Raw genomic sequence first — 12,117 nt, 5'->3', positions numbered from 1 at the left:
CAGCAGCAACTGGGGCACTTGTCAGGACAGAAGGGAAAATGGATGGAGCAAAATACAGAAAAATCCTGGAGGAAAACCTACTGTCCTCTGCAAGAAAGCTGAAATTGGGTCGGAACTTCACCTTTCAGCATGATGATGACCCAAAATACACATCCAAAGCCACACTGGGTGGCAAAGGAACAAAAAGATAAATGTCCTTGAGTGGTCCGATTGGAGCCCCGACCGAAATCCAATCGAAAATCTGTGGCATGACTTGAAGATTGCTGTCCAATGCTCCCCATGCAACTCGACTGAGCTTAAGTAATTTTATGCAGAAGAATAGACAAATATTGCCCAATCAAAGTGTGCAAAGTTGGAAGAGACCTATCTCAACAAACTCACAGCTGTAATTGCTGTCAAAGATGCTTCCACTAAGTATTAATTCAGGGAGGGGGGACATTTATCCAACCAAGATATTCTAGTTTTGTACTCAACCAAGATATTCTAATTCCAGGCTATAAGGCAACAAAAGGTGAAAATTTTGAAAGGGGATGTGGACTTTCTATAGCCATTGTAGTTGCCATGTCACAAAGGAAACACTACTGAAAGGCATCATCTGTCCATGATATTTTCAGGCACGTGAACTTTCCTTGTGAATCAAAAGAAGAGCACTCGTTATCACCACTCTGTCTCCGTTTGATCACACCTTTAAGTTTGGTTTTATTGTATCGTAGACTGCATCCTTTGTAAAAGTTTGCCTTCCAATATATTAATGTTTCCTCCGGTCCTTTGCCATCATCCGTCCATGTGACCATGCTTTAGCTTTGTTGGCAAGCAACCAAGGTCACTGAAAGCTGTTAAAGTTTCAGCAATGGACTTATAACCATCTCCTTGAAACCTATCTGTGAGTTTCTCAATGATGGCTTATTGGCAAAAGATACACTCATTCCAGTCTGCAGCCATAGTTTAGTTGGCCAAACTGGCCATGTCTTCATTTCACACAAGTCTCAAATATTTCTTCATGGAATCATTGGTTAGTTAAAAAGTACCTTGATAATCTGAAAAAAGGAACATCCTTATTATGGAGACACTAAAAGTTTATTTTAACAAAACAGCCATGCAACTAAGAATCATAATTATGCATGCTATTTGACCTGAAACCAAAATTTAAGATATTTTTGATGTGTACTTTTTGTCTCCACCTCCTTATATCTGATGAGATGCCACAAAAAGCAGTCGATACAATTCTGACATTTGCCATTAATATAATCTAAGGTTTCAATGCAGACCATGGACATATGATTCATCATGAAATGTTAACTTCCAATTTTCATCATTTTGACCTCAAAATGGTCTCTAAATGACCTACAAGGGTCAACAAAGGTCATTATTGATGTTTTGTCCGTAGTTCTTGGGTTTAATTTGTGGTGATTTCTGCTTTAAATAGTCAGTAAAATACTGTTTTAAGTGGCTGCTCATCTCAGAAGAATGAAGTCTTCATGGTGACCATTTTTAAAATATGGCTGGCAAGGCCAACCCAAAGTGACCTCTAATCTTCAAACTGCTCTCCATGATGTGTAGAATATGGGGTGCCAAGTTTCATGGTTGTATCATAAAATGCACGGTACTATGCTCAATGTGCACATATCCACTGGACTAAAGCCACTTTTTTGCCCTTTATTGCAGGGAGCGTGCTGAGAAACTGTGCAGTTCCGAACCACCAGCCTGCATGATAACTAACCGCATATTCCGGACACCTTCTGCCCTCTTCCAGAGTCCAGCTCACAATGGGCAGTCAAGCCAGTCACGACCGAGTAAGCCAAATGTGTAATCTCGAGTGTTATGTTTAACAGTAAAAATTGAAGTCTTAAAGGATTAGCCATTGTGTGGCAATATCTTAAACATTCACCAAAACCTCATCTGCTGTATGGTGTTGTGGGTTTGATCACTGTGCTAAAAGGATCTTTTTTGTCAGTATGTTTGTGGCTGGGATCACCCATCTCGCATAGACACTGCATGGAAGAAAGCAGTGGCCTCCATACATGCCAAGAAAATAATGTGATCAAATATCTAAGAGATAAAGCTATGGTACCTGATGATGAGCTCCCCTCCCCCCTCCTCCCCAGGTTTGAAAGCATCCAAATGGCTACTGGGAAGAGCAAAGTGCTATAATGAGTAGAATTGGTCGTTCGGACGGGACTGTATCAAACCCACTGGGAAATCCAGTCGCTGAGGTTGCTAGAGCTTAAAATCTAACTATGAGCTTCTCAAACATTCACAAAATTGGAACATGTAATGTGAGGTCAATGGATCAGGGAAAGTTACATGTTATAAAGAGAGATGGAGAGGACAAGAACTTAAATTTTGGGAAGAGGTGAACTCAGATGGACTGGTTTGGGGCAGTTTCAATCTTACGATTACAAAGTGTTCTTTTCTGGTCACGAAAACTTTAAAAAGAAATGGAGTGGCAGTGATTTGCAATAAGATGGCAGGGTCAGTACTGGGATAAAACCCAGTCAATGATCTACCAATATAAAATGCAGTGTGCATTTGTGCACAGTAACCCCTCAATATCGCAGGTTAAGACCAATCTCGAGCAACCTATTGTGTTGTGATTTTGTTGCTGTGGTATTTTATTTTGGCCAATTGTGGTTTTTGAGTTGAAATGAGTCATTGTTTGCATCCATGTGTATGAGTACCTCCCATTGTGAGCCTTTTCTTGTTTATAACACACCATTCATTGGAGTAATCAGACAATCAAACGAGAGCGAAGCAAAGTTTAATAATGAATGGTCGTCAAACAGGAAATGACATACAGAGTACTGGTCCTGTAATATTAGATCTACAACAGATAATAATGGTGTCCAAATGTAAAACGATGGACAAAAAAATCATGCCAAAAAGCAGAGAAAGGTTATGATGTGCGAAAAAATTGAGTTGTGAGAAACGTTGGCAAGAAGTGAAAGTGCGGCATTTGTGGGCCGCCATTACGGAATCGATCAACCAACTGTGTAGTAAAGCAAACCTTCCGCTTCTTCATTACGTTGCTCATACCTGGCCCTCATCCTCGCCTTGGATTATATGACAACGTTTCCCTGACACTTCCCCCACCTAATAATCTTCAGACCCCTGCTGTTAACCTTCCTCCTTTTCTTCATCTGTACCACAAACACCACAGGCTTGTGCTGTGTGATAACATGCTACCCCACCACTGCCTAACAATCCTTAACCCTCCACAACTGTTGCTTCCTTACCACCTTCAAATCAAGTTCTGTTCTCTGCTGTCCGCTCCTATTAGTGGGGGGCCGTGCATGGGTAATTATTTCTTTTCATTTCAAATTGATGCAAAAGTTTTGTTTTTGGCGCCAATTTGACGGTAAGGTTCTATAGAACAATTTTAGTTCGAGTGTCAAGCTGTCACATCAAAAATGGGTATTTGGGGCTGGGGGTCAAAACCCAACCCCCTTCCGCGGCCTATGTGAAATATATTAATTGCTTTAACTTTTGATTCAATGAGTTGATCTGAACATATGGGGTACTTATGGATTCAGAATCAAGAGAAGCAACTTTTATTTCAAGCAGATTGCCCATAGACGCAGTCATTTTGCCGGTGTTAACGCATATCCACAAAAATAGAGCAAGATTACGAAGGTAAAATCTGTTTTAATAACATGACAATTCTGCTTCGACTCAATGGTAAAGTGAAATTTGTAAATATCTTATGACTGTTCTACAATGTGGTTGTGGGTACACATAACTGTTCTGACAATTGATTGAATAACTCCCTGAACAAAGTAATGTGAAAGTTGCAAATAAATCAGTTATATACACACACCAGTTGGCCAACTACTTCTCACATTGACACTTGCAAAGACGTGTGCACTTCAACTCTGCCCTCGTGCACTTGCACCGAGAGCAGACACTTGTACAAGTGCACTTCACATCCAGATGAAATACATCCTTGGCGAGGGGCAGCGAGATCCAAATGGGAAGTAGCTTGCCGTCCTCTTCCCCCCATCCATGGTTAGTGGGGTTGTTGACAGCCATCATTGGCATGTGCACTGTTGTCCAGATGCTAGCTTGGAAGACACTTCTTTTAATATGTTGACCCAAAGCATCACTTGTTGGGGGAATTCTCTCCACGTCCCTAGTCTTCTGTGAGAACAACCTCATTCGGAGGAGGTTAACGTCGTTGCCCTCATTTGGATCATTGGAGTAGAGTCTATAGACAAAGTTCGTTGCTTCTTCTTTCAGTCTTGGCGATGTTTGGAATGGAGTGTCGACAATAGTTGCGAATTCATCCATGAGGGACAGTACTTCCTGCATCACCTTGGAGCAGTATCTCTTACCCTTGAACTTAAAGGAAGACGTGCTGTCTGATCCAATGAATGCGTGAAAGAGGGCCATGGCTTTGCACGTTGTCGTACCCAGGTTTGTGGCGATAGTGTTCAGGGAGATCATTCTTGTTGTCTTTCCGGCTTTGAAGGAGATCCAGATTTCTGCGGCAGGATTCAGAGCCTTGATGTGATGGAAATTGCTCAGAAGGATTACCACAACATCTGTGTCTCCAGTATGGACCATCCCAAGTGACGATGTTTGGAGGGCATGGAGATGATGTACTACAACACGAGTGTCAGCTTCCTCATGGTTACATTGATCCATTGGTGGATCATTTCCAGCATAGTGTACTTGATCACCTGCAGTGATGTAGACATCCTTGTCATCTGGGAACTGTTCTTGTGTTATCTTTTTTTTGACAGGAATGCGAACAGTTCCTTCTTGTTATTAACGTTCACCAGAAACTTCTGCCAGTTTCCAGGGATTTTGGCAGTGCCACATACACGCTGTCGGGTGCCTGTTCCTCGTTTTTCCCTTGTACCTCCTTTGATTGTGATTGCACGATAGTCGCCCCATACAATGTCTACTCGTGTCGATCGTTTCAAGTTGTGGCGAACTCTTGGAAAGAATACCTTGTTGAATTATGAATCAGAGGTCTTGCCTTGGACATTTGTACCAAGAAGGGAGTGTATCAGTACTCCACCGTCAATAACAACGAATTCGTAAACATCTGGTGCAGTTAGCTCCTCATCAGCCGAAATAATACTGCTTTTACTGGTTTCCATGATGTATACAATCAAATATGACTTAGTACAAGAGTCGAGGGACCCTTCTGACGATAATGCAGGTGGGTAGGGTGAAGATTCATGACGAAAAAAACTCCTCCAAATCACCCCCGTGGCTGTCCAGTGCTACAAAAGCTTGACCATAGAGCTTCACATGACATTTAAAGTGCTGCATTCTAAGTTTAGCTGCAGTCGTCTTCTGTGTTTTCTTCTCATGAAACAACAGTAACTTGTTTTGTTTGATAGGTGCTGTCAGAAGTGTGTCATTTGAGTCCAGCACATTCTTCCGAAAGTTGTCGTACTGCTCTTGTCCCATGAACTCAAAATTACGGACAGATACAGCTGCAGTCACAGACTCGCATACCTTGTTGTCTAATGTAACCAGGTCTTCGCTGTGCTCCTCAAAAGGACTCCCCTTGCTCAGCAACACCTCAATCAGATCTTTGACATGGCATTGAAATCGGTGCTGAGAAGCATATCCTTCCTCATGATGAGGGAGTTGTTCATCTTCATCGTTGTCTTTTACACCAGTGTAGTCCTCAACGACTAGGCTGATTTCCGGACCTGTCACGATCCAGCGTTCCAGCATCTCGGGGTTCCCTGTGAGACCAATAATGCCACCTACTCGTTTTACCCTTTTGTTCGCTTGCTCATGTGCTTGATCAATTGGTAAGGATGAGAAACGCCGATTTCTTCGAGTTATTGTCCAGTGTCCCATTTCAAACTCAACCTGAATGCTATCTGGGAGATCTTCCAAGTCTCGGATAAGGATTGGAACCCATCTGGCATAATTCTGGTGATTGAGAGCAAAGAACAGAGGGACAAGCTTCCGCAGGGTAGTGACCATGAGTTCGAACTTCCGTTCCCGATGTGCTCGGATTAACATGAGAATGATCTGTTGGTACTTCTGTACGAGTAGCCAGAATTGGAACGTTGGGCTCTCTTGAGAAGTTAGCACGACCCATTCCTCAAGGGCCATCTCTGTTCCACTGTCCTTGTAGGCTCGTTTCATAAGGGTGTCGAGTACCACAACAGTAACTTGATGAGCATATCTTGTTCTCATTGCATTGGACGCTTTCAGAAATGATGTGGCTGCTGCTTCTGTCTTCACTAGCCAAGCTTCTTTGAGGGCTTCAGGCCATCCAGACCCACACAGAAGGTCTCCCATGGTGCTCCACAAAGCCATTTGAATGTGGAGTCCACCGAGCATAACCACAAACTTGTCTTCTCCAAAGATGTCTGGGAAGGTCCACTGCATTTTTTTTTTGCAAGCTCATAGTGGTTGGTCCACAACCAATACAGGTATTTGGTGTGGGTTGAGGTGGTCAGTTGTTTTTTTCACCAGCTCCATCCCATGTCGAATCATTTCTGGAGTGGCTGCTTTCTCATGGAATAGTGGCAGGAGGGCTTCAATGCCTTCTTCGGGTTGTCCAACAGCATCTAATCGAGCAGCATGGAATGAAGACCACATTTTGGTGTGTCCTTTTCTGCATCAGAATCCTCATATAGGATGTCATGTACTGCAGTCATCCATGCCTGTTCATGCTGTTTCTCCTCGTTGAATGTACTCGTTGCTACTGGATGCACATCCTTTACCGGAGGTTGGGTGACAAGATTCCTACCCACAGGTGGTACAAACGTATATGAATGAGGCAGGATGGGTCCACTGCTGCCTATTGCTGTTTTGTAAGAAGTGATTCGTAGACATGCTTGATCTAACCCAGGCTGCTGTGATAAAGGGAACTGAAAAATTGAAATCCCAGTTCCATGGAAGGAAGAGCTGGCAGTGTGTGATGTAGGATTGTGATCCAAGTTATCCAGGACAGACTATATCACCGTTATTCCTCGTTTGATCTGCAACAGCCTGTGCAAAGCTAACTTCAGTGGTGAGGACTTTCTTATATGACACGCTCAGAGCATATTTGTGTAGTAGTTCTACAAGCTTCTTAATTCTTGTTTGGGAATGCAATTTGAGGGCCAGGAATACTGCAAGGGGAGGCTCGCAGCTCAAGTTCGCAGAAAGAGAAGTCATATTTAGCATAGCAACTTGACTCACAGAGAGGATCTTCCTGGAATTCTCTTGTTCGGGTGATGATTTGGGTCCTTCGAGGAGTTGGTGGAAGAAATACTTCATACGCTGTGGAACAGATGATTGTTCGCAACCATTGGGAAATGAACCTTCAAACTTCAATGGTGTGTCATGATCCAAAACAGCTTTACGGAGAATCGATGCTGCCATTAGTAGTGTACGTGCTTCCTCATCTGGTGTTTGAGTTGCATCTGAAATGATCTTTCGATCCGTTTTTGAACAGACAAGGAAAACTCGATTTCGTACACCCTTCTCTTCCGTCAAATTCGGGAAGTGTTCAAGAACTGCTTCTTTTAGGCGTGTCCGGTTCACAGCTTTCTGGATTCCATGTAGTTCCAATCTCTGTCATCATATCTGTCAGATCTTGCAATGCAAAGAATCTGCGACCTCCAGAGACTTCTTCCTTTATGAATTGGAGCAATTCATTTTCTGTTGTGGCTTCAAGGTTTTCACTAACAGTGTCTTGTTTACAAAGTGCAATGTAACGGCGGTTGGACTGTGTGTAGTAATTCCTGTGATACTTTGCTTCGATGGCTACCCGATCACTTTCTGCCATGAGTGCCACGACATTCTCATAGTGCAACTGCCTTGTTGTGTATCTGTGGGGTGAGTTCGACCTTCTGGAAAGAATGGTCTGTTGCATTTGTTTCATCACCACAGAAGAGACACAGAGTATGATTTACCGCTGTGCTGGTCCATAGGGATCTTTTTCTTGCTGGAGGCAGTCCTTCATAATGACGCTTTTTTGCATGATCAAATGCAGATGTCTTGTAAAGCTGACGACAAGATTTGTGCCAGGATGCACGATTCTTGTGCATGGACTCTGCATCTGGAATTTCTACGTCTGGATGTGGAGCAGCACCAATTGCTCTGACTTGACTTACAAGGCTAGTGATTTCTGTGTCAGCTCCCTCTCTACGACTAGCCACGGCATTCGCAAGAGGGCAAACAAGCTCTTCCTCTGTTTGCTTTTGGCACAGCATGCACAAATGCCAACTCGTTGTCCCTGCCATCTCAGAAAATATTCTGGAAAAAACAGCAAGAAAAATACAATAGATTTTTTTGGACTGGAGTGGTGTGAGCTGTGAGTTATTACCCCCACCCTACCCTCCCCACTTTTTAACTAATTTCGGGGAAAATATGTTTTTAAGCATTTTGTCATTTTTTTTCTTATTATAGAGCCAATGTCAAACGTCTGTCGGCATTCTAATACAACATGAGGTTTTTTAAAGTCTAATTTTAAATGCGGTTTTATTGAAAATGCCCCCCCACTACTCCCTCCAACCCTCTCCACCCCCAAATTATCGCAGTGCTTGACACTCCAACCAAAATCATTCTACAGGGTGTCCCAAAAATTATACAACTTTTCATCTGCTAAGAGGATAGTCATAACATATTTTTTAAAAAGGTATATGGCTGGTTAGAAAGCTGAAAGGTTGAAGTTTATGGTACTAATGTCAAAGTTGCTACCAAAATTTAAATTTTGGTATAGAATCGACGTTTTCTTTTAGACCACATGTTCGACGTAGGCTCCACGTTGTCCGATCACTGCCTGCAAACGCGTTGTCATGTTCTCCATCACTTTGGGAAACGTTTCCTGAGGAATGTTCTGGATTTCTCGGTGGATGTTTTCCTTCAGCTGATCAAGAGTCTGAGGCCGAGGGTTTCCATAGATCCTGTCCTTGAGATACCCCCACAAAAAGAAGTCTGGAGGAGTAAGGTCAGGGGAATACAGTGGTCACTCAACGTCTTTGTAGAGGGAGATAAAGCGGCCCTCAAAATGTTGGTTGAGAAAACTCCTTGTTTCCCTGGCTGTATGGGGTGGTGCCATGTCCTGCTGGAACCACTGGGTTCTCATCTGGATCAGGTTGTTTCTCCTTCGGGCCTGAGTACGTAGCTCAGGCAATAGAATTCCTGAATCATTTCACGATAGTTCCTCTGGTTTACCGTGCAAGTGCGTCCCTGGTCATCTTCAAAGAAGTATGGACCAATTATCCCATACCAACCAACCGCCACCCACATGGTGACTTTGAGAACAGATCGAGGCACCAGTTCAGTTGACGCATTACCAGGATTTTCAGTTCCCCAGTACCAAAAGTTTTGCTTGTTTACCTCCCCGGACAAGTGAGCATGGTATTCGTCCGTCATGTGAAGTTTTTTTGAGGAAATCTGCATCTTCCTCCAACTTTCCTGAGAACCAATTTGCAAAGTCTAGTCGTTTGCGTTTCTGTTGATCAGTAAGGCCTCAGTCACATTTGTTCTACGGCGAGGATAAGGCAGCCGTGCGCGCTCTGAATTGACAGAAACGTGCGGCGGCGCAGAGAAACTGAGGTGGCCTTAGGGTGGCCCTACGCCGTTTGGCTATATTTTACAGGCCGTAGGGTCGCCGTGGAATGAAATCGTGGAGTTATTACTTTTTTTCATTTCTCCGCTCGCCGTAGCAATTAGACAAGCCAAGCTATGACGTAGATGTGTTCTACGTCGACCGTACATAGGGCATGCGGTGGGCTTGCGTTTTCCGTGCGGCTGCCGTAAGCTCTTCTCAATGAAAAATGAATTTTCCCAACCCCCAAAAAATTACGGCGGCCGCACTATTTACATGATTGCCGTAAGGTGGCCTTGCGGTCTGTGTGACTACCTGTGGGCAACGCAAGGTCGACGCACGGTTCCCCTACGCCTGCCGTGCACCTACGTACGGCCTCCGTGGCAGTCTGCGTCGACCGTGTGTCCACCATGCGCTACCGCTAGAGATCAGAGTACAGGTGTTTGCCAATAGACAGTGGTGCCCCCAGAAGCCCAATTTAATTCGTTCCTGGAGGCTGTTCGGATTGCAAAAAGTGCGGATTCAAAAAATATTTTCCCAATAAGAAATAATGGAAAGTGAATTAATCCGTTCGTGGACCCAAAGAAAACCCACTTTCAAGACACTTTAAACTGAAATTCCCCATGTTTAAGGTAAAATAGGATGCGTAAATGACCTTCGGTGACGGTGTATTGTATGTAAACTGGTACAATCGCCACATCCAAAGGCCCACACAGGCTCGAGCTCCGGCCTGGGTTCCGATCGCTCTGCGAGAGCGCTGCCCCCAGGGCAGCTTGTCAACATGATGCCCCCAGAACCACAATCACTTTCATCAAGCGCATCGGGCTGACGTAATCATGGATATTAAAAATTACAACCGGTTTTGCTGTAAAATTCAATCCTTACCCGACAGTCCGTTGCGCCACGTGATCGGATTGCTTTTTTTGTTAATAATTAAAACACAAGGTGATTAAAAAAAAATAATGAAGGTGAAAACACGAGGTAAGGCCTAACTCACATTTGGCTCGGCGCCCGGAGGGTCTACAAAATGTACGGGCACTAGCAATTAATTATAAAGCGGCCACAGTATTTCCACGGTCACACAATGTTGCAGTCACATATGTTTTTTTTTCGGGTAGACGCACGGGGTATGTATAAATTGTGGAGACCGAAAACGTGGGGGTGCCGTAATTTTTTGGGGGTTGGGAATATTCATTTTTCATTAAGAAGAGCTTACGGCAGCCGCATGGAAAACGCAAGCCCACCGTACGCCCTACGTACGGTCGACGTGGAACACATCTACGTCATAGCTTGGCTTTGTCGAATTGCTACGGTGAGCGTAAAAATGAAAAAAGTTATAACTCCGCAGTTATATTTCCACGGTGCCCCTACGGCCTCTAAAATATAGCCAAACGGCGTGGGGCCACCCTGAGGCCACCTCAGTTTCTCTGCGGCCGCCGCACGTTTCTGTAAATTCAGAGGGCGTACGGCCGCCGTATCCTCGCCGTAGAACAAATGTGACTGAGGACTTCCACCAACGAACTGAATGAACAAAGCGCGAAGATGCGGGTTGAACAGGTGGGGGAGACACGTGAACAAACATGAATGCTACGTTTTGTTCGGTTTTTTTAATCTATTGGTTTTTTAGGGCCAAACTTTCTCGAAAAAAATTGTTCGGATTCCAATTTGTTCAAACAGCTTGGCCGTTCGGATTCTGGGGGACCACGGTATATTATAGTTATAGTATATTCAGTTATATATATATACTGGTATATTTTTATTTCAGTAAAAAAAGGACTGGTATATATACCCACTCGTTACCGTTCGCCTTAGGCCCCCCTGCGGTCACCTTGCGGGCACCTTGAGGTCGCCTTGCGTCTGCCTTGAAAATTCTATGGCCGCCGCAGGGACGCCCTAAGGTCACCATGCGACATGAAATCAGACAGTACGGCACCCCCACGTTTTCGGTCTCCACAATTTATAAACACGCCGTGCGGCTCCCCGAAAAATAAAAACATATGTGACTGCTACATTGTGTGACCGTGGACATACTGCAGCCGCCGTAGAATTGCTAGTGGCCACAGATTTTGGAGACCCCACGGCCGCCGTGGCAAATGTGACCTGGGCCTAAGCACAGTTTCCGTTTGAATTTAGTTTGGAAAGCCATGAATGTCTTGGCGAAGGATCCTCTGAACGGTGCTCTTATGAATGTTTGTCTCGGCAGAAAGTCGTCAAATCAATTTTTTTGGACTCTGAACGACCGCCTGTCTCACCATTTCCACATTTTCTTCACTACGCCCTGTACTTTATTGTCCGAAAGTTTGGTGCACGGCGCAAGTGGATACCGAAATGTCTCGAGTAAAGACGTTGCACCTGTATGACACTTTTCGTCTGGTGCCAAAGTTCAACAATTTTCGTCTGTTGTTGTATGGTCAGTCTTGGCATTTTTCTGGTGCTTGCTTGGTATCAAAATAAACTTCAGGGTCTTTGCAACAAGAAATGAAGCATTAGTGACAAAATTACTGTTTTTTTTAGGATCAAACGAAGCATTTTAAAAGTTGTATATTTTTTTGGGGACACCCTATATAGACCCTTACCTTCAATTTCGCAGTAAAACTGAAACT

At 44.0% G+C, this 12,117-nt stretch overlaps 3 protein-coding genes and 1 pseudogene across 8 annotated transcripts in view; 1 reads left to right on the top strand and 3 right to left on the bottom strand.

The window, feature by feature from the left end:
* Window positions 1–12,117, top strand: part of ZCCHC14 (zinc finger CCHC-type containing 14) — a 121,193-nt gene that overhangs the window by 87,480 nt on the left and 21,596 nt on the right. For all 6 annotated transcript variants that reach the window (XM_085891818.1, XM_085891816.1, XM_085891817.1 and 3 more), the window contains one exon: window positions 1,666–1,793. In XM_085891818.1, coding sequence (XP_085747944.1) covers window positions 1,666–1,793 — 128 coding nt within the window. The remainder of the gene's footprint in view (window positions 1–1,665; window positions 1,794–12,117) is intronic.
* Window positions 3,515–4,722, bottom strand: LOC147021643 (uncharacterized). Its single transcript, XM_085891828.1, has one exon. It carries the CDS (start codon window positions 4,639–4,641, stop codon window positions 3,826–3,828), a length of 816 nt encoding a protein of 271 aa, XP_085747954.1. The 5' UTR covers window positions 4,642–4,722; the 3' UTR covers window positions 3,515–3,825.
* LOC147021642 (uncharacterized) lies at window positions 5,030–6,102 on the bottom strand. Its single transcript, XM_085891827.1, has one exon. It carries the CDS (start codon window positions 6,079–6,081, stop codon window positions 5,182–5,184), a length of 900 nt encoding a protein of 299 aa, XP_085747953.1. The 5' UTR covers window positions 6,082–6,102; the 3' UTR covers window positions 5,030–5,181.
* LOC147021641 (uncharacterized) lies at window positions 6,808–9,012 on the bottom strand (annotated as a pseudogene).

This window comes from Eptatretus burgeri, chromosome 8 (genome assembly GCF_056783735.1).
Source record: "Eptatretus burgeri isolate ZD-2024b chromosome 8, Ebu_testis_v1, whole genome shotgun sequence".
In the NCBI taxonomy this organism is placed as follows: domain Eukaryota; kingdom Metazoa; phylum Chordata; class Myxini; order Myxiniformes; family Myxinidae; genus Eptatretus; species Eptatretus burgeri.
The sequence above is the reverse complement of the archived record's forward strand: the minus strand, read 5'-3'. Positions and strand labels throughout refer to the sequence as shown.

Coding starts and splice junctions, on each gene's coding strand:
- LOC147021642 (XM_085891827.1), bottom strand. CDS start 6,081: ATGGCCCTTGAGGAATGGGTCGTGCTAACTTCTCAAGAGAGCCCAACG.
- LOC147021643 (XM_085891828.1), bottom strand. CDS start 4,641: ATGGATCAATGTAACCATGAGGAAGCTGACACTCGTGTTGTAGTACAT.